Source organism: Brachionichthys hirsutus, chromosome 8 (assembly GCF_040956055.1).
Source record: "Brachionichthys hirsutus isolate HB-005 chromosome 8, CSIRO-AGI_Bhir_v1, whole genome shotgun sequence".
NCBI classification, from domain to species: domain Eukaryota; kingdom Metazoa; phylum Chordata; class Actinopteri; order Lophiiformes; family Brachionichthyidae; genus Brachionichthys; species Brachionichthys hirsutus.
This window is the reverse complement of record NC_090904.1, coordinates 290454-311455: the sequence shown is the minus strand read 5'-3', so window position 1 is coordinate 311455 and position 21002 is coordinate 290454. Positions and strand designations below refer to the sequence as shown.

At 46.2% G+C, this 21002-nt stretch overlaps 2 protein-coding genes across 3 annotated transcripts; one reads left to right on the top strand and one right to left on the bottom strand.

Annotated features, from left to right (window-relative positions):
• On the top strand, positions 1–4777 carry LOC137898586 (myosin light polypeptide 6-like). 2 transcript variants are annotated; one of them, XM_068742632.1, is made up of 9 exons: positions 1–126; positions 2485–2512; positions 2608–2644; positions 2771–3016; positions 3101–3165; positions 3408–3551; positions 3733–3906; positions 4024–4101; positions 4203–4777. In XM_068742632.1, exons 4-9 carry the CDS (start codon positions 3006–3008, stop codon positions 4229–4231), a joined length of 501 nt encoding a protein of 166 aa, XP_068598733.1. In that variant the 5' UTR covers positions 1–126; positions 2485–2512; positions 2608–2644; positions 2771–3005; the 3' UTR covers positions 4232–4777. The 2 variants fall into 2 exon arrangements, with proteins under 2 accessions (XP_068598733.1, XP_068598734.1); XM_068742633.1 differs by lacking the exons at positions 2608–2644; positions 2771–3016; positions 3101–3165 and having other exon boundaries at positions 11–126.
• A 1775-nt stretch (positions 4778–6552) lies between these two features.
• On the bottom strand, positions 6553–15891 carry smarcc2 (SWI/SNF related, matrix associated, actin dependent regulator of chromatin, subfamily c, member 2). Its single transcript, XM_068742026.1, has 26 exons — positions 15781–15891; positions 14883–15002; positions 14723–14808; positions 14526–14607; positions 14140–14232; positions 13934–14003; positions 13781–13850; positions 13483–13558; positions 12603–12847; positions 12358–12482; positions 12238–12291; positions 12048–12085; positions 11834–11964; positions 11658–11729; positions 11469–11582; positions 11241–11394; positions 11054–11170; positions 10918–10980; positions 10587–10845; positions 8015–8176; positions 7877–7938; positions 7687–7807; positions 7454–7617; positions 7238–7372; positions 6814–7159; positions 6553–6617 (listed from the first exon to the last, which is right to left on the bottom strand). The coding sequence occupies exons 1-26, from the start codon at positions 15889–15891 to the stop codon at positions 6553–6555; spliced, it is 3135 nt and encodes a 1044-aa protein (XP_068598127.1).
• Between the last annotated feature and the right edge of the window lie 5111 nt (positions 15892–21002).

Genomic DNA, 21002 nt, shown 5'->3' with positions numbered 1-21002 from the left:
GGCTGAGCAGGTGCCTTATGAGGTCGCGTGGCGTCATCAACTAGGTAGCGACGCCTGAGCTAGCTCTGAAAGGTATTTCGGGGCATTAGCCTTTCTATCGTAAAAACAAAACGAGGCAAAGACATGGTGAGTAAAGCTGCTGTTAAATCTACTCGGGTTACGACTTGTGGTGAATTTGTTATAAATAGAGCTTCTCTTGCGTCATGCTAATGTTGCTGGGCCATTTATCGCAGTTTAAATTAAGCTAGCTACGCGTCTCTTCTGGCCGGCACTAGCTAGCGTTAAGCTAGCTACGTATCTCTTCTGGCCGGTACTAGCTAGCTTTAAGCTAGCTACGTATCTCTTCTGGCCGGTACTAGCTAGCTTTAAGCTAGCTACGTATCTCTTCTGGCCGGTACTAGCTAGCTTTAAGCTAGCTACGTATCTCTTCTGGCTGGCACTAGCTAGCTTTAAGCTAGCTACGTATCTCTTCTGGCCGGTACTAGCTAGCTTTAAGCTAGCTACGTATCTCTTCTGGCTGGCACTAGCTAGCTTTAAGCTAGCTACGTATCTCTTCTGGCCGGTACTAGCTAGCTTTAAGCTAGCTACGTATCTCTTCTGGCCGGTACTAGCTAGCTTTAAGCTAGCTACGTATCTCTTCTGGCCGGTACTAGCTAGCTTTAAGCTAGCTACGTATCTCTTCTGGCTGGCACTAGCTAGCCTTAATCCACAGCCATGTTCTTAAATGTACGTTGATTAGCGTTAATGGAGGCTTTAACATACCGATATCAGCTGGATGCGTGTCTATCAGCTGGATGCGTGTTTATCAGCTGGATGCGTGTTTATCAGCTGGATGCGTGTTTATCAGCTGGATGCGTGTTTATCAGCTGGATGCGTGTTTATCAGCTGGATGCGTGTTTATCAGCTGGATGCGTGTTTATCAGCTGGATGCGTGTTTATCAGCTGGATGCATGTTTATCAGCTGGATGCGTGTTTATCAGCTGGATGCGTGTTTATCAGCTGGATGCGTGTTTATCAGCTGGATGCGTGTTTATCAGCTGGATGCGTGTTTATCAGCTGGATGCGTGTTTATCAGCTGGATGCATGTTTATCAGCTGGATGCGTGTTTATCAGCTGGATGCGTGTTTATCTGCCGGATGCGTGTGTGTATCTGCCGGATGCGTGTGTGTATCTGCCGGATGCGTGTGTGTATCTGCTGGTGGCGTGTGTGTATCTGCTGGATGCGTGTGTGTATCTGCCGGATGCGTGTGTGTATCTGCCGGATGCGTGTGTGTATCTGCCGGTGGCGTGTGTGTATCTGCCGGTGGCGTGTGTGTATCTGCCGGTGGCGTGTGTGTGTATCTGCCGGTGGCGTGTGTGTGTATCTGCTGGTGGCGTGTGTGTGTATCTGCTGGTGGCGTGTGTGTATCTGCTGGTGGCGTGTGTGTATCTGCTGGTGGCGTGTGTGTATCTGCCGGTGGCGCGTGTGTATCTGCTGGTGGCGCGTGTGTATCTGCTGGTGGCGTGTGTGTATCTGCTGGTGGCGTGTGTGTATCTGCTGGTGGCGTGTGTGTATCTGCTGGTGGCGTGTGTGTATCTGCTGGTGGCGTGTGTGTATCTGCCGGTGGCGTGTGTGTATCTGCCGGTGGCGTGTGTGTATCTGCCGGTGGCGTGTGTGTATCTGCCGGTGGCGTGTGTGTATCTGCCGGTGGCGTGTGTGTATCTGCCGGTGGCGTGTGTGTATCTGCCGGATGCGTGTGTGTATCTGCCGGATGCGCGTGTGTATCTGCCGGATGCGTGTGTGTATCTGCTGGTGGCGTGTGTGTATCTGCCGGTGGTGTGTGTGTATCTGCTGGATGCGCGTGTGTGTGTATCTGCTGGATGCGCGTGTGTGTGTATCTGCTGGTGGCGTGTGTGTATCTGCTGGATGCGTGTGTGTGTGTATCTGCCGGTGGCGTGTGTGTGTGTATCTGCTGGTGGCGTGTGTGTGTGTATCTGCTGGTGGCGTGTGTGTATCTGCTGGTGGCGTGTGTGTATCTGCTGGTGGCGTGTGTGTATCTGCTGGATGCGTGTGTGTGTGTGTGTGTGTGTGTATCTGCCGGTGGCGTGTGTGTGTATCTGCTGGTGGCGTGTGTGTGTCTGCTGGTGGCGTGTGTGTATCTGCTGGTGGCGTGTGTGTATCTGCTGGATGCGTGTGTGTGTGTGTGTATCTGCCGGTGGCGTGTGTGTGTATCTGCCGGTGGCGTGTGTGTGTGTATCTGCTGGATGCGTGTGTGTGTGTATCTGCTGTTTGTGTGTGTGTGTGTATCTGCTGTTTGTGTGTGTGTATCTGCTGGTTGCGTGTGTGTGTGTGTGTGTGTGTATCTGCTGGTGGCGTGTGTGTATCTGCTGGATGCGTGTGTGTATCTGCTGGATGCGTGTGTGTATCTGCTGGTTGCGTGTTTATCGCATCTAATCGATTGTTCCCGGTTTTTCTCCCGCTGCTTCCTGCCGCGCTTCCCCCAGTGTGACCTCACAGAGGACCAGATCCTGGGTGAGTTAACGTCTCTGAGGTTCCTTGGTTTTCTTGTTTGAGCCTGTTTTCTTCATACGTTTTGTAAATGACTGAAGTTTTTACTGTGACTGTAGTTCGAGTGATCGCTCAGCAGACTGCTGACCCGTTCAGGTAACTCTGCACTGACTGGCTGATCAAACGGACTTTGTTCTGGTGTGATCGGCTCCGGTCGGTCCGCTGTACTAACACGCAACGCTAAAGTGAATCAGTTCAACGTGGTGGTGTCTCTGGATGCAGGTGATGATGGCACATTCCAGATGTCATGTTTAAGGGTTGAATCTTTGAAGGATGATTTTGTGAGAGGTTTGAAGGTGTTTCACCTCTTCATCTATGGCCGGTAGCAGAGGTATGACCCCCACCCGCTGGAGCAGGAGCTACCTGGGACCGAGCGGTCCACCTGCATCTGGGTTTGTAATGACTCACATGATGCATCGTCATCAGGCAGACGAACCTTAACGACTAAAGTATCCGGATGAATGAGAGGTGAAACTTCTTCAACCCAAACACACAAGATCCAACCTTTATTGATCGTGTGACCAATAAATGAGAATCTCTGCTCTGCTACAGTATTGCGCGCTGGTCCTGTTGGAATTGTGTTTTCCCCCTTCGTGATGCTTCTCATAACTCCCATGGTGAGAGGGGAAGTTACACAAAGCTGGTTTTATTGTTGTCTCAGCTGACTGCTGACTGTCTTTTCACTTCAGAGGTTTTAGTGCATGTTTATTTTCAAAGTAATGTAGACAAAGGTGTGAGCTCTTGTGTTTTCTCTGTAAGCAGCTTTGTTCAGTAAAGATGCACGTTTGCATTATTCTCCGTGTTGTTGGCTCGTGTCTCCAAGGCAACGTGAGCAGATGCCTTTTTGTTTCCATGATAGACTACAAGGATGCCTTCCTTTTGTTTGACCGGTCGGGGGAGGGGAAGATCTCCTACAGCCAGTGTGGTGACGTCATGCGGGCCCTCGGACAGAACCCAATCAACGCTGAGGTGCTCAAGGTCCTGGGAAACCCCAAGTTGGAAGGCAAGTTTTGATTCACCTGAAACTAGTTCAGCCTTTGTCCAGGCAAATTTAAGTTGAGTATTGTGAGTACAGTTATAACCGTTACTCCAGCCTCCGTGAACAACTACAAGGAGATCCGTTGTTGTGAAAGTAAAAAACGTTGCTTGATGTCGGTTTCCATTTTTCATTCATGCACGTGCAGACATGAACCACAAGATGTTGGATTTCGAGCAGTTCCTGCCCATGCTTCAGAAAATAGCTAAGAACAAGGACCAGGGCTCCTTCGAGGATATCGTGGAGGGTCTGCGTGTTTTTGATAAGGAGGGGAACGGAACAGTCATGGGCGCAGAGTTACGCCATGTTCTCACAACATTAGGTAAAAGCCCAAACTCACAGAATATGTCTGTTTGCTATTCATCCCCGTGGGAGCCCAGAACTCTGTAAATGGATCCATTCCTGGATGTGTCTTAAAACCATTCTTTGGTGTGTTCAGGAGAAAAAATGTCAGAAGAGGAGGTGGAGACTCTCTTAGCAGGACACGAAGACGCCAACGGCTGCATCAACTATGAAGGTGAAGCGTTGGTTCTGTTCTGCAGCGGTTCAGGGATTGTAGCCTGAACGCAGCGTCTCTCCCCGACTCATTTCATTCATGCTCGTATTTCTCCCTCACAGAACTGGTGCGACTGGTGATGAACGGTTGAAGGCCTCAGACGCGCTTACACCTTGAATTTATTCCTGTTATGTGTATCGTTTGTTTTGTGTTGCTCTTTCATTCATGGTTTCTGCTCCCAACAATTCTTTTTAAAGTGCCTTTTCTGTTTAGTGTTAGGAAACATTTAGTTACCCGTCCTCGCATGCGCAGTAGGCCGTAGCATTCCCCTGATGGCTTCTTGTGTGTTTCCATTAGGATGAATATAATAATGTAACATTTAGCACTGTAATGAATAAATAGCCCTGTTTCTGAAGTAAATTGCAGCGTGTGTGTGTCTGTGAGATCTAACTTGTGAATACATCTTAAGGACAATTTGTTTCTTATCAAGAGAAGCCCCCCCACACGGCTGAATTGAGTTTTTAATAAATGTACTACATGGTCAGTCGGCCCGTCTGTAAAGGTTCTGGATGACATTTCAGGGAATGTTACCAGGAACTGATGATGCAGAAGAGTTCCTCCCCGGTTTGTTTGCTTATCCGGCTAATTATGATTATTCTTTTAAAACAGTTTCATTAAATTGACAAGCCATTCTGAACTCGACTCTGCTTCCTTGCTTACGGCAGATTTAGACTATTAACAGGCTCTTGTCAGAAGTTTGTGTCAAAATATTTAAAGTGCGTGATCCTGGGAGTCCTGTTCTAAAAATATATTGCCATTGCATGTATGTCGGGCTTTTAGAAATGTCTTCATTGAAATTGGCTAAACAAAAGGAAAACGATGAGGAATTAAAATGATTTCCTTCTTAGTTGTTCCTGTAAACGGCGTTAGTGCGGCGTCGAGCCAACGAGGACGGGAACAACTGAAACAAATTAAATGAAATTGAGCCATCATTAATTATATTATCTAAAGGTACGACTAACGAGCTGAGGGGGAAATCCTATAGACTTGATTCTTTCTGATCTCAACATTGTGAAGAAACTAAAATATTCCTAAATCCGACCTCAAGTTTAGTTCTTACCTGTTTTGCTAGCAGCGTCATCGCTGGCAAAATAACGAAACTGCATGACTCCTCTTCACATTTTTATTTCTTCAACACTTTTTTTTTATTCAAACATGGCCCTCTTTTCTGTTTTTTAATACAAACTTCCAGAGTAACTGTCAGCACAAATGTGATGATTTACAGAGGAAAAAAAGTCTACTGAATAATAGTCAATTGCTGCTTCCTTCAGCGTAGTGAAAAACATAACGGGCACTTCCCATATCACAAAATCCACGCAGCGCCGTAACGACACAGATAAAAGGAGTCCATTTCTGCTCGCGCTGTGGCGAGGCCTGCAAATACTGGCAGTTACACCATCTGATTGATTACATGTAACTAGAAGCGATGGTTCATGTGCAGAATGGAGAATGTCTTTAAATTCCTCAACCTTTAACACAACAAATGGCACGCAAGATAAAGCTGACTGGTCATGATGACGCATCTTAATGGCATGCACTGACACACACTCACAATCATTCCCAAATCGGGGGTTAATATCGGCTACAAATGCTGTACAGGCATCAAAGGAAGAAGACTGGACGGTAAAAAAACCAAGTTGATAGGAAAATATCAGGCTTATAAAAAACATTTTGGTTTAGCAGTTGACTCAAGGTCAAATAATGGAAATGACTACGTGGTCGCTGGCGGAAGGATTTCTCATTTTGAGCAAATCTACATTCCTCACAGGATTATGCTTCGAGTTCATCCAGCTTTAACCGCTGTCAGTACTTTCAACGAGTATCACTACACAAAAACAAAAGGTGTTTAACTGCATTCAAACTTGTTCTATCTTATAGTAATTTCAATCTGGCTTCCGATTGGAATGTTTTCATGAATACATTTCTGGAGAAGGTTCTGGTTCTAGACGAGACGCAGCGGAGTGAGCGTTAGTTCATGAAATACTGATAAAGGAAATGTAACAATCCCGATCAAGTTTCCAAAACCTTCAATATGAAAAAGTATTTAAGACGACAAAAGGACGATATAAGTGCTAAAGTTCAATTTCATAGATGCTTCAAGTCTTTCGATGAGACCTCGGGAAACATGTTAAAAGTGCATTTTACATATATTTCAATTAGTACCTACAGTACAAAGAGGTATTGGGGGGGTCTTTTGTTCTCCTTCGTTGTCCGGTTACCGGATGTCTGGCGTCAAGCTTAGAGCGGCGAATCAATTTGACGGGGTCTATTTCAGTAAACGGAGTAGAGCTGGTGTTTTTGTACCTCACATCAATCGTCCTGTTGGAAAGAAAGGAAACAGAAGTTGAAGATGTAAAACGTGTTCTCTGGGTTCAGTTTGTGACTTCGGCTGACATGGGCAGGATTCAGGTTTCACTGTGGCGGTGGGACGGGGGCCGAGGGGTGGAGTGTTTCCCCGGAGGAGGGGGCGCTGGGCTCTGTGGGGGGGGGGGGAGGATAGCTGTTAACATGACAGTACTGTCAACAATCAATAGTACCGTCAAACTCATCCAATTTTGTTTTACATTTTAAATTATATAATTAAATAATTATCAATGAAACAATCTTTACAGATAAAGTTCATAATAGCTGAAAGATATTTGATCAATCCTGCCTTCAGCACATTAAACCTACCGTGGAGGGCGGGGTGTGTGGCCGGGGCCTGGCCTGGGGGGCGGGGGGGTGAGGCATGAGCACCTTGTGGAGGTTGGGACTCCGTAGCCGAGGCGGAGGAGACTGGAGGTGCGGGGCTGGGGGCCGGTTGTGGTGCTGGTGTGCTGTGACTAGGCTGGGGGGGTGGGCCTGAGGCCGCCTGGTTGGGATGAGGGCCCCCCGCCCCCGCCCCCGCCCCCGCCTGACTGTGCTGCTGGTGCTGAATCTGCTGGAAGTGCTGCTGCCGGGCTCTCATCTCGGCGTATTTCAGCTGCTCCATGTGGAAGGACTGGCGGTCGGCTAGCAGCTGCTGCCGCTGGTACTCCAGCTGCACACGCATCAGACAAGAAGGGCCGGCGTTAGCGGCGGCGTTAGCGGCATGCAGTAGCAGAGCGTTCTCACTCACGGCCTCCCGCTCTCTGTCCATGATGGTTTCCAGTTCTTCAAAGTGTCTCAGTTTAATCTCAAGCTTCTTCATTTGGGTCTCCACCAGCAGAGCCACCAGAGATTTGATCTTCCTCTCTTCAACTGCAGCCAGGTGCTGCCAAGGAAACGGAGAGTGAGTACGGGGGGAGGGGGAGGCGAAGGGGCGCTGAACAGCTGACCACCTGACCACCTGTACCTTGGCTTTGACCGCAGCAGCAGCGAGCGCCGACGCGGCGGCGGTGGCCAGGTTCCCCTCTCCCACGTCGCGCTCCACTTTAGCTTTCCGTTCTCCTTCACTCTCCGGTTCTCTTTGTCCCTCCTCCGTGCCCTCTTTTCTATCCTTCTCCTTCTCCCCGTCACCTGAGAGAAAGAACTGCTCGTTTCCCCCGCCTCTGACAGGAACTCTCCTCGTCTCTGATAACGACGTACCCATTTCTGAATCTGTCTTGTCTGTCTCCCTCTCTCCTTCTTGATCTCTTCCTCTCTCTTCTTCCTTCTTCCCATTCTCCACCTGCTTCTCCTCTTCCTCAACCGCACCATCTTTACCGTCCTGTGGTGAAGTGAACAGTGAAGGATGCAGCAGCCCCTGAGGAGAACACTAGAGGAACATGCGTCCTACCTTGGTCTCTCTCTTATCTTCAATTGACTGGCTGTCGTTTTTACTTTCATCGCTGCTTTCATCTGGAAAGAACGGGATGTACATGGTACATGTACACAGTCGTGTACGTGCGTGTGCTGTGAAATATCTCAGTCCTACCAGGCCTTTCTCCCTCCTCCAGCCCGGTGCCGGCGATGCCGCTCCCCTCCAGCCCATACAGAGGGTCCTGCCGGCCGCTGACCCTCGCTGCTTCCTCCACCCGGCGCACGTGAGCTTCAACCAGAGCTGCAGGAACCTCCTCCTTCATACGAGAGAACTCCTCTGAGGAAGGGAGAGACGGGTCGAGGTTATCCGGGTAAAGCCAGGCGCCGCACCGATTAGTGTCCTGACCTGCCGATTCCAATAAACGCATAAACGTTCAATGTTTCAATCTCATTTTGTTGAACACAAACTCGTGCACAGGTTGCACTGCAGAGCTGTTGGGAGCCTCTCACCAAAATAAAGTGCAAAAAAGCAGGACTGCTTATACAGATAAAAGGAAACGACAAAGTTTGAGGTCGTTAATAAAATAACTATCTATAGGACAAACTAACAAAACAAGCAAAACCACCAATGAGGCGTCCTTAAAATAACTTGCAGCAGCTTTGAGACTATTTAAATGTTAAATAACTTGCAGCAGCTTTGAGACTATTTTAATGTTAAATAACTTGCAGCAGCTTTGAGACTATTTTAATGTTAAATAACTTGCAGCAGCTTTGAGACTATCTTAATGTTAAATAACTTGCAGCAGCTTTGAGACTATTTTAATGTTAAATAACTTGCAGCAGCTTTGAGACTATCTTAATGTTAAATAACTTGCAGCAGCTTTGAGACTATTTAAATGTTAAATAACTTGCAGCAGCTTTGAGACTATTTTAATGTTAAATAACTTGCAGCAGCTTTGAGACTATTTTAATGTTAAATAACTTGCAGCAGCTTTGTGACTATTTTAATGTTAAATAACTTGCAGCAGCTTTGAGACTATCTTAATGTTAAATAACTTGCAGCAGCTTTGAGACTATTTTAATGTTAAATAACTTGCAGCAGCTTTGAGACTATTTAAATGTTAAATAACTTGCAGCAGCTTTGAGACTATTTTAATGTTAAATAACTTGCAGCAGCTTTGAGACTATTTTAATGTTAAATAACTTGCAGCAGCTTTGTGACTATTTTAATGTTAAATAACTTGCAGCAGCTTTGAGACTATCTTAATGTTAAATAACTTGCAGCAGCTTTGAGACTATTTTAATGTTAAATAACTTGCAGCAGCTTTGAGACTATTTTAATGTTAAATAACTTGCAGCAGCTTTGAGACTATTTAAATGTTAAATAACTTGCAGCAGCTTTGTGACTATTTTAATGTTAAATAACTTGCAGCAGCTTTGAGACTATTTAAATGTTAAATAACTTGCAGCAGCTTTGAGACTATTTTAATGTTAAATAACTTGCAGCAGCTTTGAGACTATTTTAATGTTAAATAACTTGCAGCAGCTTTGTGACTATTTTAATGTTAAATAACTTGCAGCAGCTTTGAGACTATTTAAATGTTAAATAACTTGCAGCAGCTTTGAGACTATTTTAATGTTAAATAACTTGCAGCAGCTTTGAGACTATTTTAATGTTAAATAACTTGCAGCAGCTTTGTGACTATTTTAATGTTAAATAACTTGCAGCAGCTTTGAGACTATCTTAATGTTAAATAACTTGCAGCAGCTTTGAGACTATTTTAATGTTAAATAACTTGCAGCAGCTTTGAGACTATTTTAATGTTAAATAACTTGCAGCAGCTTTGAGACTATTTAAATGTTAAATAACTTGCAGCAGCTTTGAGACTATTTTAATGTTAAATAACTTGCAGCAGCTTTGTGACTATTTTAATGTTAAATAACTTGCAGCAGCTTTGAGACTATTTAAATGTTAAATAACTTGCAGCAGCTTTGAGACTATTTTAATGTTAAATAACTTGCAGCAGCTTTGAGACTATTTTAATGTTAAATAACTTGCAGCAGCTTTGAGACTATCTTAATGTTAAATAACTTGCAGCAGCTTTGTGACTATTTTAATGTTAAATAACTTGCAGCAGCTTTGAGACTATCTTAATGTTAAATAACTTGCAGCAGCTTTGAGACTATCTTAATGTTAAATAACTTGCAGCAGCTTTGTGACTATTTTAATGTTAAATAACTTGCAGCAGCTTTGTGACTATTTTAATGTTAAATAACTTGCAGCAGCTTTGTGACTATTTTAATGTTAAATAACTTGCAGCAGCTTTGAGACTATCTTAATGTTAAATAACTTGCAGCAGCTTTGAGACTATCTTAATGTTAAATAACTTGCAGCAGCTTTGTGACTATTTAAATGTTAAATAACTTGCAGGACAAAACGCTGCTAAAAGTCAAATGTTCTACAAACAATAGTTTAGAATGTTTAACATGTTGATGAGTCAGTGGCTAATAAGAATGAACAAGACATCTTTTCTCCTCGGGTGCTTTGAACGCAGCAGGGGGCGGAGCCATAGGCTCGGCAAGTGGGCGGGGCTGTCGGTGATGTCATGGCAGAGCAGGACGTTCAGACCTCTCTGAGCTCCCAACAAGGGAAGACGTCTTCTTTTCACTTGAAGTTTTGAATCATTATAAAGTGTTAATCATTATTACTGATCAGTAATCAAATGAGTACTAAAGCTTCTTCTCACCCAGAGCAGATTTGGCTGCAGCCGAAGCCACGCGGGGGTCGACCACCGAGGCCAGGAAGGCCACCGTGCCCATGACTGGGTTTCCTGCTTGGCTGAACGGTATCGGCTGGAAGGCCAGCGGTCCCAGCGTCGAGGAGGCGTCCTCCAGGTAAGGGTCCTCGATGGGCAGCCGCAGGAAGTGCAGGATGCTCTCGTCCTGTGTGCGGCTGCCCACGTGTTCTGAAACCTTGTTCCAGTCGTCCTTGTACAGCTCCAAGCCCTGGGGAAGGTCCGATATCAGAGCCCTCGCTTCCACAGAGCATGAACCCGCTAAAGGAACACGGCCGCGTACCTCCAGCAGCAGCAGCGTTTCCTGTTCGGTCCAGTCCCTCGTGCAGCTCGCTGAGCTCTTGCTCTGCTCACAGATAGAGACTCTGTTAGTGCGACGGCGACATTAAAGGTTACTCCGTCCTGCAGCTGTCCTGTACCTTCGTGGAGCCGGTCTTCTTGCTGTACATGTCAGTCCGCAGCCCAAAGTTTTGCAAATCCGATGGCTTATCCTTCACTTTATCAGGGAAGGGCAACATCTGCTGGGCAGCAGGGGTCTGTGGGACAGGGGGGCATTTAAAACAACTCGAGAGACGTTTTTCTATTTGTCTCTGTGCGTTTGCGGACCTGAGACGTCTTGGGCTGCAGGGGCACCAAGCTGGAGGGAGTGTCTGCCAGTACGTGAAAGTGAGAGGTGGGTGGGGGCCCCATGGGGGTGGGCCTGCTCTCAGAGTCCACCTGATAATTGATCAGACCCCACTGCTCCAGGAAGGCATGCACCCTACAGCAGAAGAAGCAGCGACGGCTTGAATGCAGCCACCGTTTGGGTGGGGTTCACAGCGGGGCTCCTCCTACCTCATGATGGCGCACACGTCCCCCGCCAGGTTTCTGCGGCAGGCGGTGGAGGTCAGGTACTCCTGGGGGTTTAGCCGGTAGGTGTCGATCATGAAGTTCCGGTACGCCAGATAACTGAGGGAGGGGGGTGTGGAGAGCTCGTGTCTGGCTGGACCCCCGTAAAGCAGCAGAAACGGATTCGCTACTTACATCTCGGGGGTTTTGGATTTGTTCTTCCCGTTGAAGAACTCTGGCAGGGCTCTGCGCTCGATGGCATGAACGCTGGGGAAACGGGACGTTGTGAGTTTCATCTTGATAAGAGGCTCTCCGGTGAGGAGCAGGTGAGGAGCAGGCGAGGGCCTAGACGGGCGTCGCCGTCTCCCTACCTGTTGTAATCGAACCAGGCGGCGTAGCTCGGTATGATGATGTGATGCGTTTGCTCGGTCACGTTGTCCTCGTGGAGGTCTGAGCCTTTCACCGGGTCACACTTCACGCTCGGAGAGCCTTCCTCCTCCTCCTGCCTCAACACAGACGCTCGTGGTCACGGACGGAGGACAGGCTGACCGGGCCGCTTCCTTCCAGCGGCACAGACGCCCTCACCTTGCCCGCGGGTTCCATGGACTCATCCTCTTGTTCGTCTGATCAAATCACAAAACAAATAATTAAGGAGTGGAACCTGTCTGATGTAGCACGAGGACTAAATGGACGTTCTCGGTCAGGCTGAAGAGGTACTAGAGAGAAAGCCTTGAGTACACGGCGAGATCAGGACAGTACTGCGTTGGCTCCTCACCGATATCGGTTCCTCCTCTGACTGGTGCCGGATCGGACTCCTTCTTGGTGTTATCTGCACGAGAAAGACACGCTTCAGCTTGGGTCGGCCCGGATCTCTGAATGCAGACCGGTTCCGTACTGCTCTTTGCCGGGTTCCCCTCCTCGGAGGCTGGAACAGGAGACGCTTCATCCATGTCCTTGCTGAGATCCTCCTGCTCCTCCTCCCGCTGGCCCCGTTTGGACTTGGTGTATGGAGTTGTTGGCCTGAAGACAAGCACATGCAGGCAGAGAGGACTTTATCTCCTGATACGAGTGCTGCACGACAAGGGCCAAAGCAACGCATGCATTCACAGCTGATGAGTTGCATGGAGACATGCAACAGACCCCTTTTTGGTGTTTTTCTTTTTGCTCTCCTGAGGTGGGGGGGTGGGAGAGGGTGATGGTGAACGCTTCCTCTTCTTGGCGCTGCCAGGCTTCTTGTCTCTCCTCTCGTCGGGCGTGGTCACCTCATCGGTCAGGGTCTTGGCTGAGAGCCTTTTCCTCTTGGGGCAGGCTTCCCCTACTTCATAGTCCTCCTCATTCATCCACTCGTTATATTGGTCCAGGTCTAAAATCCACTTCCCATGGACCTGGGAATAATCATATTCTATTCTATTATCTAGTATCATAACTAGGAAGCTTTGTCTTCTGGCGATCATCAGCGGTCTTCTCATGATTATTTAAAACACGAAACAATCCAACTTTGCACGCATTCATTTGGATTTGATGTTACGTTAAATGACTTGGATACAGGCTGCAGATGCTTTGCTTGAATCGTAAACTAGTGGCAAATATTGATGAATACTTTTTTATTTATTTGCGTTGTATATTGTTGTCGGGGAGAAAGTGTCCAGAATGCTCTTTTTAAAGAGGTTTTATTTTATTTTTTGCATGAATTGTTTTCCTGGTGGATCCATCAAGGATCAATTGATGCTAAGAATGCAGGATCGGATGCTTTGTAGGTCCAGGGTTGCTATAAAACTGATTGATACCCTCATTAATGATTGATTAATGTCCTATTTTGAGTTGAAGGATTCCTGCTGGGACTTAAAGTTAGCATGTGAGCTAACGTTGAATAGAGAAGTTCCTCTGAAGGCTTCGTTAGGATCAGGCCCTCGCGAGGACAAACCGGCCCGCTAAATGACTATTTAAAACAGAATTTTAATTTAAAGACAATAGAAGATGTTAAACATGAGTATGGGCAGCAAGAAGAGACGTGATATACCTTCCTGGGCTTTTCTGGGCTGGGAGGATCCTCCACAGAAGCTTCAATCTCGCTGGCTGGGATCCAGGTATCGTAACTGCATGGTGAGGGGTCAAAGGTCAAGGAAGGGACAAGATTCTAAAAACACTCCAGGCAGAACGATGAGGTATCTAAGCTTGGGAAATTTAGGGAAGCGAGAAGCTCCAAGAAAACACAATTCCAAGAGATCCACACGATAGTTATTCTTCCGGTCGGATGAAGCTACATTTGAGTTCAGAAATGTTGCCTGGCGTTCATATCTGTGTAAACCGACACCCACCTGTCAGGGAAGTATCCCCAATGAAGCAGCACCTGCTTGTCCCGTTTCATCACAGGACGCACCCACTCCTCTGTGACCAAATATATCAGAACGGAACAAATCAGAGCAGCAGAACTTCCAGGTTGTCCCGAAAGGCATGGTGAGACGTCTCACCTTCCTCCAGGCTGGTGGGGATGGGGAGGACAACGTGGGAGCTGGACGCCTTGTCCTCTGTCACTGAGCCCTGCAACAAATAAAGATCAGCTGGAGAACAACACTGCAGCGAGGTCGTATTGATTAGCACGACCATAAAGGGATGTTCCGCCGTAAAACACTCCTGAAGCGTAGCTGTGGGTTAAAGACATGAGGACAGGACGGACCTGATGTCTTTTGATGATGTCCTTCAGCTTTCCCAGCAGCTTCGGCTCCATGTCAGCACTCAGGTAGATTACAGGTCTGGTCAAACAGTTGTTCTGTAGAGAAGAATCATGAATGAAATCTTTTATCCCCGAATGCGTGAAATGAAAGGAAACCCCTCTGAACTGCTTAAATCTGGTAGTTTAACTTTAAGACTGAATAAGTAGGATTACCAGTAATACTGAGTATTATTTCTACAAGTACAGCTCAGAGTATTTAGTTTATCTTTGGTACCAGCAGCAGGAAAAACGAAACGTGACTTTTTAGACGTTTTCTTCCTATAATACAAATGGTGCATAAATAGTCTTATGTTTGATAATATAGAATAAAAGTGCTGATTCAGACTCACCTGAACCAAGGACTTCTCAATGGTCATGAACATCTCGACATTTCGGTCCATCCTTGATGGATTCTGGAAGTCAAACCTGCGCCTACCAAGAAATCAGACTGGAGTCACACATGAAGCAGCAACAGGGCTCAACTCCAACTGGCTCGTCGTCATTTATACAAATCAAATATTTAAACCATCCAGAAAGAAAGTCTTACCATCCCTGGTCGCTCTTGAACTTGTAGGCAGCAGCCAGGATGTGGCACAGAGCCCCGCCTGACTTGAAGTCCAGAAAACACTTCATCTGCACAGAACAAACCGGTTTCAGACTAGAATAGGGATCATTGAGTCCAGACGACGGAGGCCGGCTGGACGTACGGGCAGCTTGGTGAGTGGAGGGTTGCTGACATGGCGCCCAAACACCTCCTCTTGAAACTGCAGCAGCTGGACCACCAGGCTGGACAGAGACTTGTTGGTGGGCGGCTCAGCCTGGATGTACTGACGGGACAGCAGAGAGCAAATCCACGGGGCGTTCAGATGGATGGAAACCGGATCGATGTAAACCGGATCGATGGAAACCAGAGCAAATCCACGGGGCGTTCAGATGGATGGAAACCGGATCGATGGAAACCAGAGCAAATCCACGGGGCGTTCAGATGGATGGAAACCGGATCGATGTAAACCGGATCGATGGAAACCAGTGAAGTGTGTTTTGTTATCTTCTATGTTTATGAACTGTATCATCTGAGGTGGGGATTAAATATATATACATATATATGTATATAATATGAATATATATATATATATATGTATATGAATATCATTATTACTGGCGTGCGTTCAAAAGAAACATGAGAATGATTTCGTTTCATCTCGTTTCGTTTGGCTCATTCATTCCAGATGGGCCGCTTCGGTCAGAGCGAACATCTGGATGGTGACCGTCAGCCGGTCAGCTGGTCAGCCGGTTAGCCGGTTAGCCGGTCAGCCGGTCAGCCGGTCAGCCGGTCAGCCGGTCAGCCGGTTAGCCGGTTAGCCGGTCAGCCGGTTAGCCGGTTAGCCGGTCAGCCGGCTGAGCAGCGCCTTTGGTCGGGTCCTGAGCCATTAACACGGGGGGGGGGGAGGCTGCTTCATGTCGCCGCTGCGGCTCAGCATCCTTTTGTATGAAGCAAACAGCTGGATGATCACCCCCCCCCCTCTTTGTCACCGCCTCTGCCTGCTCCCCGTGTCCGCACGTCGGACGTACCGGTAGATTATTTAGCATGCATGCGCTCGGTACCTTTTTGTAATTCTTCCCCAGCCAGACCCGGACGTTATCAAACTGGGAGACGGTATCAGACGCTTCGAAGTGTTTTACATTCGGGCCGCCGTCTTTCTTCCGCACCGCCATCTTTGCCTGCAGACGACGAGTCGGCTTCGTCTGCCGCCCAGCGGCCAAAGCCCGGTACTGCAACGGCGGCGCCATAGAAGGCTGTAATAACAGGCTGCGAACACCAGGTGGCGAAATTGTGTCGCAAATAATTCTCAAAATGTTTCTTAAAAAAATATATCTCAAATTAGACCTCATCTATCAAGAGTAAAATCATTTGTCCTTCTCATTATGCGTAATGACTCCCGTGCGCGTCATAATACATTATTGGATAACCATTATTGATGTATTGACATTTAGATGAACACACATTTTGCGATTTAACTGCTTTATGTAACACATCCTATTTGATGAAAATCCTTTTGCACTAATTCATCACATTCTTAAACAGCTAATGACCCAAATTCATTTAAAGAAACACTCATCATTACTTTTTGTACTTTGAACACATGACAACCTTTTACATCATTATATTCTAAGGGGAACTGAATGTTTTTTTTAACATTGTAATTCTTTTAAACATATCGAAGTTTATTAAAACTTTAAAACTAGTTTAATTGGGCGAATGGGAATTTCTCATGTGTTTTAATAAGAGAATAATAGCATTTTTTTATTATTATGAGAATGCACACTGTCACACAAGTTCAAAGCATTGTTTAGGTATTTACCTAGTGACAATCTAACAGTGGCGGGCGGTGCATTTTACACCTAGGCCTTCAGTGAAGTCCTACTTAGTCCGACTTGAATAAATACCCCTCATAATACCATCATTTATGACACCACTGCTTTAGAAATAATGTACAAACACACACTTACGCACTACTGGGTGCTGCATCACCTCAATCGTGTACAACACAGGATATTTTTTCCGGAGCATTTAAAAATCAATAAACTGCATCAGCAATTAAAACTTATCACTATACGTGGTAAAGTTATAAATAAAAGGTAATTTAACATTATTTTTCCAAAACGTTTTAAAGTCCACCATGAAGCTTTAAATTGCGAACTTGCAGTTTAATATAAGAGACTGCAACACAACGTGTTGTACTTCCACTACAATCACACAGCTGCACCGGCGCACCACATTATTTACACACATTGCATTTACGGTATATCTGTGATTTTATTTTGTTATGTTAAATAAATAAAATGTTGGTACTCACCAAAACGGCTGTCCCGTTTGAAAACAAAATCCATTCTCCTTTCTTAAAGTTCCTAAATCCAGTGTTGCTCCAAACATTAAATCGATCCCTTGCAAACAAAAGGCATTCCCAGCAGAACAATTTGCAGCGACCCTCAGAAGCTGTAAGCCAAAAGTTTGAAGCCTGGAAGCGGCGTACCAATCCTTTCCCCACCCGGGACAGGTTAGCTAGCTCCGGAGCTAGCTTGAAGCTAGCTCTCGTGAGCCGAAGCTAGTAGCTTCTCTGTAAAGGTCCGTCTTGAAAATGGCCTTTCAAGAATATCCACAACCAAATCCACACTTTCCCCTCCTTCGGCCATTGTGGGTTAAAAGCGCAGGAATAATTGTGGTTTTATCTTCGGTGGGTCGCGCCGTACCGGTGCCAGCTGATTAGCTGATGACGCAATATGCCTAGCGCTGCCCTCTCACACGGAGTATCCAATCACAGGCAGGAAGGCCTTACTTTCACCAACTCGTGATCTGATTGGCTATCGCAACTGTCTATCAACTCTAAGAGCCAATCACAGGACGCGTTATTGAGTTGTGACGTGAGACAAGCAGGAAGGACTTGTTTCACCAACTCGTGATCTGATTGGCTATCGCAACTGTCTATCAACTCAACTCTACGAGCCCGTTCACTCACACAACACAGATGGCAAGCAGCGCTGATTCTGAAGGTCTCGGACGGATAGTACTTGCCACTGGTACTATGAAATCCGCCTGGCAACACAAGCTAGCTGAATTCTGATTGGATAAAAACTCTCACCTAAAAATACATCACTGTAATATAATATAACATGAATGTGAAGAATATATATATATATATACATAAAATTAAATTGATTTTATCATAAATATGATCATGTATTCTTGATTTCTGGTTATGTTAGGCAAGCAGAGAAGGCCCTGACCGCCCGCCACTGGAATCTAACAATACAAAATGAATGATTTAATGATGATTCATTTAATGATTCAATATTTCTATAACCAGCGGTCAATTAATTAGGCTCATAATTTATTGGCCTCTTGCAGCAGGACATCCAGTAATTTTACTGAAGAGACTGAATGCAAAAGGCTGCAAATGTGAATGAAATATACTCATATGTTCTAATGACAATGAATGCTCATTTGGTATATAAATATAGATAATGGTCTGCTTTCAGTTGGTTGAGCTGACTCACCTGTGCAGTGAATGTGTTCTCTTCAAACATGCACGTTGATTTCACAGTTTTCAAAGGAGTGCGCAGGAATTTTTGAAGGCGATTTATTTAACGAGGACTCTTTAATTCAAGAGAGACATCATTTGACAGCAAGGGGACAATCAGATTTATAATCCCAGATTATCTACTGCTATGGGGAGGATGAAGCAAAGGACAGGGTGAGGTGGAGAATGTTGATTTGCTGTGGCGACCCCTCACTGGACAGCAGTGTCTGCTGGTATTGAGCGTCTTAATTTGCTATGCAGTATATTTTTTGGCTGAATTATTATTATTTTCTTTAGCCAAATGATAAATACAAGCAATATTTATTTTGGTACTAAGGATCCGACCGCTCCAAAGAATTACAAGTTAAATAAATACATAAGGAGTCATTCTTTTCATGACTCTGACCTTTTTTACTGCTTTAGTCAGAGGCAATTAACTGAAAAGGAAAGTGAGCGTGTGTGTGCGTGAGCGTGTTTGTGTGCGTGTGTGCGCGTGCGCGTGTGCGTGTGCGTGCGTGCGTGTGTGTGCGTGTGCGTGTGTGTGCGCGCGTGTGTGTGCGCGCGTGCGTGTGCGCGTGTGTGTGTGCTTGTGCGTGCGTGAGCTTGTGCGTGCGTGAGCGTGTGTGTGTGTGTGCGCGTGTGCGTGTGCGTGTGTGCTTGTGCGTGCGTGAGCTTGTGCGTGCGTGAGCGTGTGTGTGTGTGCTTGTGCGTGCGTGAGCTTGTGCGTGCGTGAGCGTGTGTGTGTGTGCGCGTGTGCGTGTGCGTGTGCGTGTGTGTGCGTGTGCGTGTGCGTGTGTGTGTGTGTGTGTGTGGTTCACTACCTCCTGCTGAGGGAGTGCGTGAAGCCTATTGATTATTTTAATCCTTCTACTTGTGAGTCTGATCCTCAGGGGGGGGGTTAGGGGGGGTTGCTAATGGGGCTGAACGCTTTCCTCCTCAGCCACTCGCTCCCTGTCCAATTAACGGAATGCTGGAATCTACGAGGGGGGAGCGCTGGGACCTGGGGGGGGGTTGAAATGCAACCCCACCAACACCCCGTTCATTTGCACCGTGCTCAGAAAGCGGCCCGTCTGCAGAATGGTTCTAGCTCACCTTTAATGAGATCCGTCTGCTTGTTCCATTCCAGCGAGGGGGGGCGTAGAACCCAACGCGTTCTTTAAAGCTGGAGCTCAGAGCTCAGTTAGTATTTGTTGAATTATTACTTTGGTTCATGTCCCGTCTGAACATTTGTGATCGATTTTATCAGTGACTGTGGAGGAACGGTTCCGTTAAAGTCACAAGATTGTTTTATGCCATTTAACATAATACATCACATTGAACTCATCTACTTGTTGATGTGACGTCACCGTCTTCCATGCTCACCTGATCGCTCACCTGATCGCTCACCTGATCGATCACCTGATCGCTCACCTGATCGCTCAGCTGATCGCTCACCTGATCAATCACCTGATTGCTCACCTGATCGCTCACCTGATCGCTCACCTGATCGCTCACCTGATCGCTCAGCTGATCGCTCACCTGATCGCTCAGCTGATCGCTCACCTGATCAATCACCTGATTGCTCACCTGATCGCTCAGCTGATCGATCACCTGATCAATCACCTGATCGCTCACCTGATCGCTCAGCTGATCGATCACCTGATCAATCACCTGATCGCTCACCTGATCGCTCAGCTGATCGATCACCTGATTGCTCACCTGATCGCTCAGCTGATCGATCACCTGATCAATCACCTGAGAGCTCACCTGATCGCTCAGCTGATCGATCACCTGATCAATCACCTGATCGCTCACCTGATCGCTCAGCTGATCGATCACCTTACTCAACACTGCAGTGCAAAGAGAGGTTTTCATTCCCCTTTTGACTCACCGTTTATGTCTGTTCTGTGTTCCTTTTTTATTTGTATTTGCTTATCGCTGCTGCTTTTCTTTACTTCATCTCAACAAATGTCCAAACATGAATTACATATATTTTATAAAAGATAACACGCTGTGTGTCAGTGTTGGGTTTATAATCACATAATATTAAGAAAGCTGTGATGAACTGGCGGCTTGTCCTGGGTGTGTCCCGCCTCTCGCACGTCGACTGCTGGGATAGGCTCCAGCACGACCCGCGACCCGCGACCCGGTACCGGACAAAAAAGCAGTCAGGAGGATGAATGAATGAGTGAATGAACGAATGAAAATTAAGAAAGACTTGTAAAAATTAGCACTTTAATGGCATTTAAATATGTCAATACAACCAGATCAATGGGGGGGGGCGGGGTGCTACACCAGTGGAAGAAACAAAGATCTGATCGGCAGGTTGTTATTGGACAGCTTTTGTTCCAGAATAAGTATCTTAAACGTTCTGCAGAAGTTTGTTAAAAGCTTCGGCTCAGATAAAATCTTAAAGATAAAACCCCATATTGTAACAGGAGTGGTACAAGTACAAGTACATTTCTATTCAGCGATCGTTCAATCGATTCAGACCAATAACCGGTCAACTTGTCTCCTCTGTGTGTGTGTGTGTGTTAAGCCAATGTGTGCATGTGAAATATGTATTATGTATTTTAGCCACGCTTACACGTACAGTACATGGAACAGACTATTGTTCATGAGGAGTGGTAATTGATCGTATATACAATATATTCATTTTTACACACATTTTCTTTCTTTACTGTGATTGGATTATTACTCGTCTCGCGTACTGAAATCAATAATCGCATTATGGCAGCATAGAGTATATATATACATGTGAGTATACTG

Excerpts from the sequence above, each read along its gene's own strand:
- LOC137898586 (XM_068742632.1), top strand. Across the intron at positions 3,166-3,407 it reads TGCTTCTCATAACTCCCATG|ACTACAAGGATGCCTTCCTT; the intron begins GTGAGAGGGGAA and ends TTTCCATGATAG. Across the intron at positions 4,102-4,202 it reads CGGCTGCATCAACTATGAAG|AACTGGTGCGACTGGTGATG; the intron begins GTGAAGCGTTGG and ends TCTCCCTCACAG.
- smarcc2 (XM_068742026.1), bottom strand. The coding sequence starts at position 15,891 with ATGGCGGTGCGGAAGAAAGACGGCGGCCCGAATGTAAAACACTTCGAA. Across the intron at positions 13,851-13,933 it reads CCCCACCAGCCTGGAGGAAG|AGGAGTGGGTGCGTCCTGTG; the intron begins GTGAGACGTCTC and ends ATTTGGTCACAG. Across the intron at positions 8,177-10,586 it reads TGCAGCCAAATCTGCTCTGG|AGGAGTTCTCTCGTATGAAG; the intron begins GTGAGAAGAAGC and ends TCCCTTCCTCAG.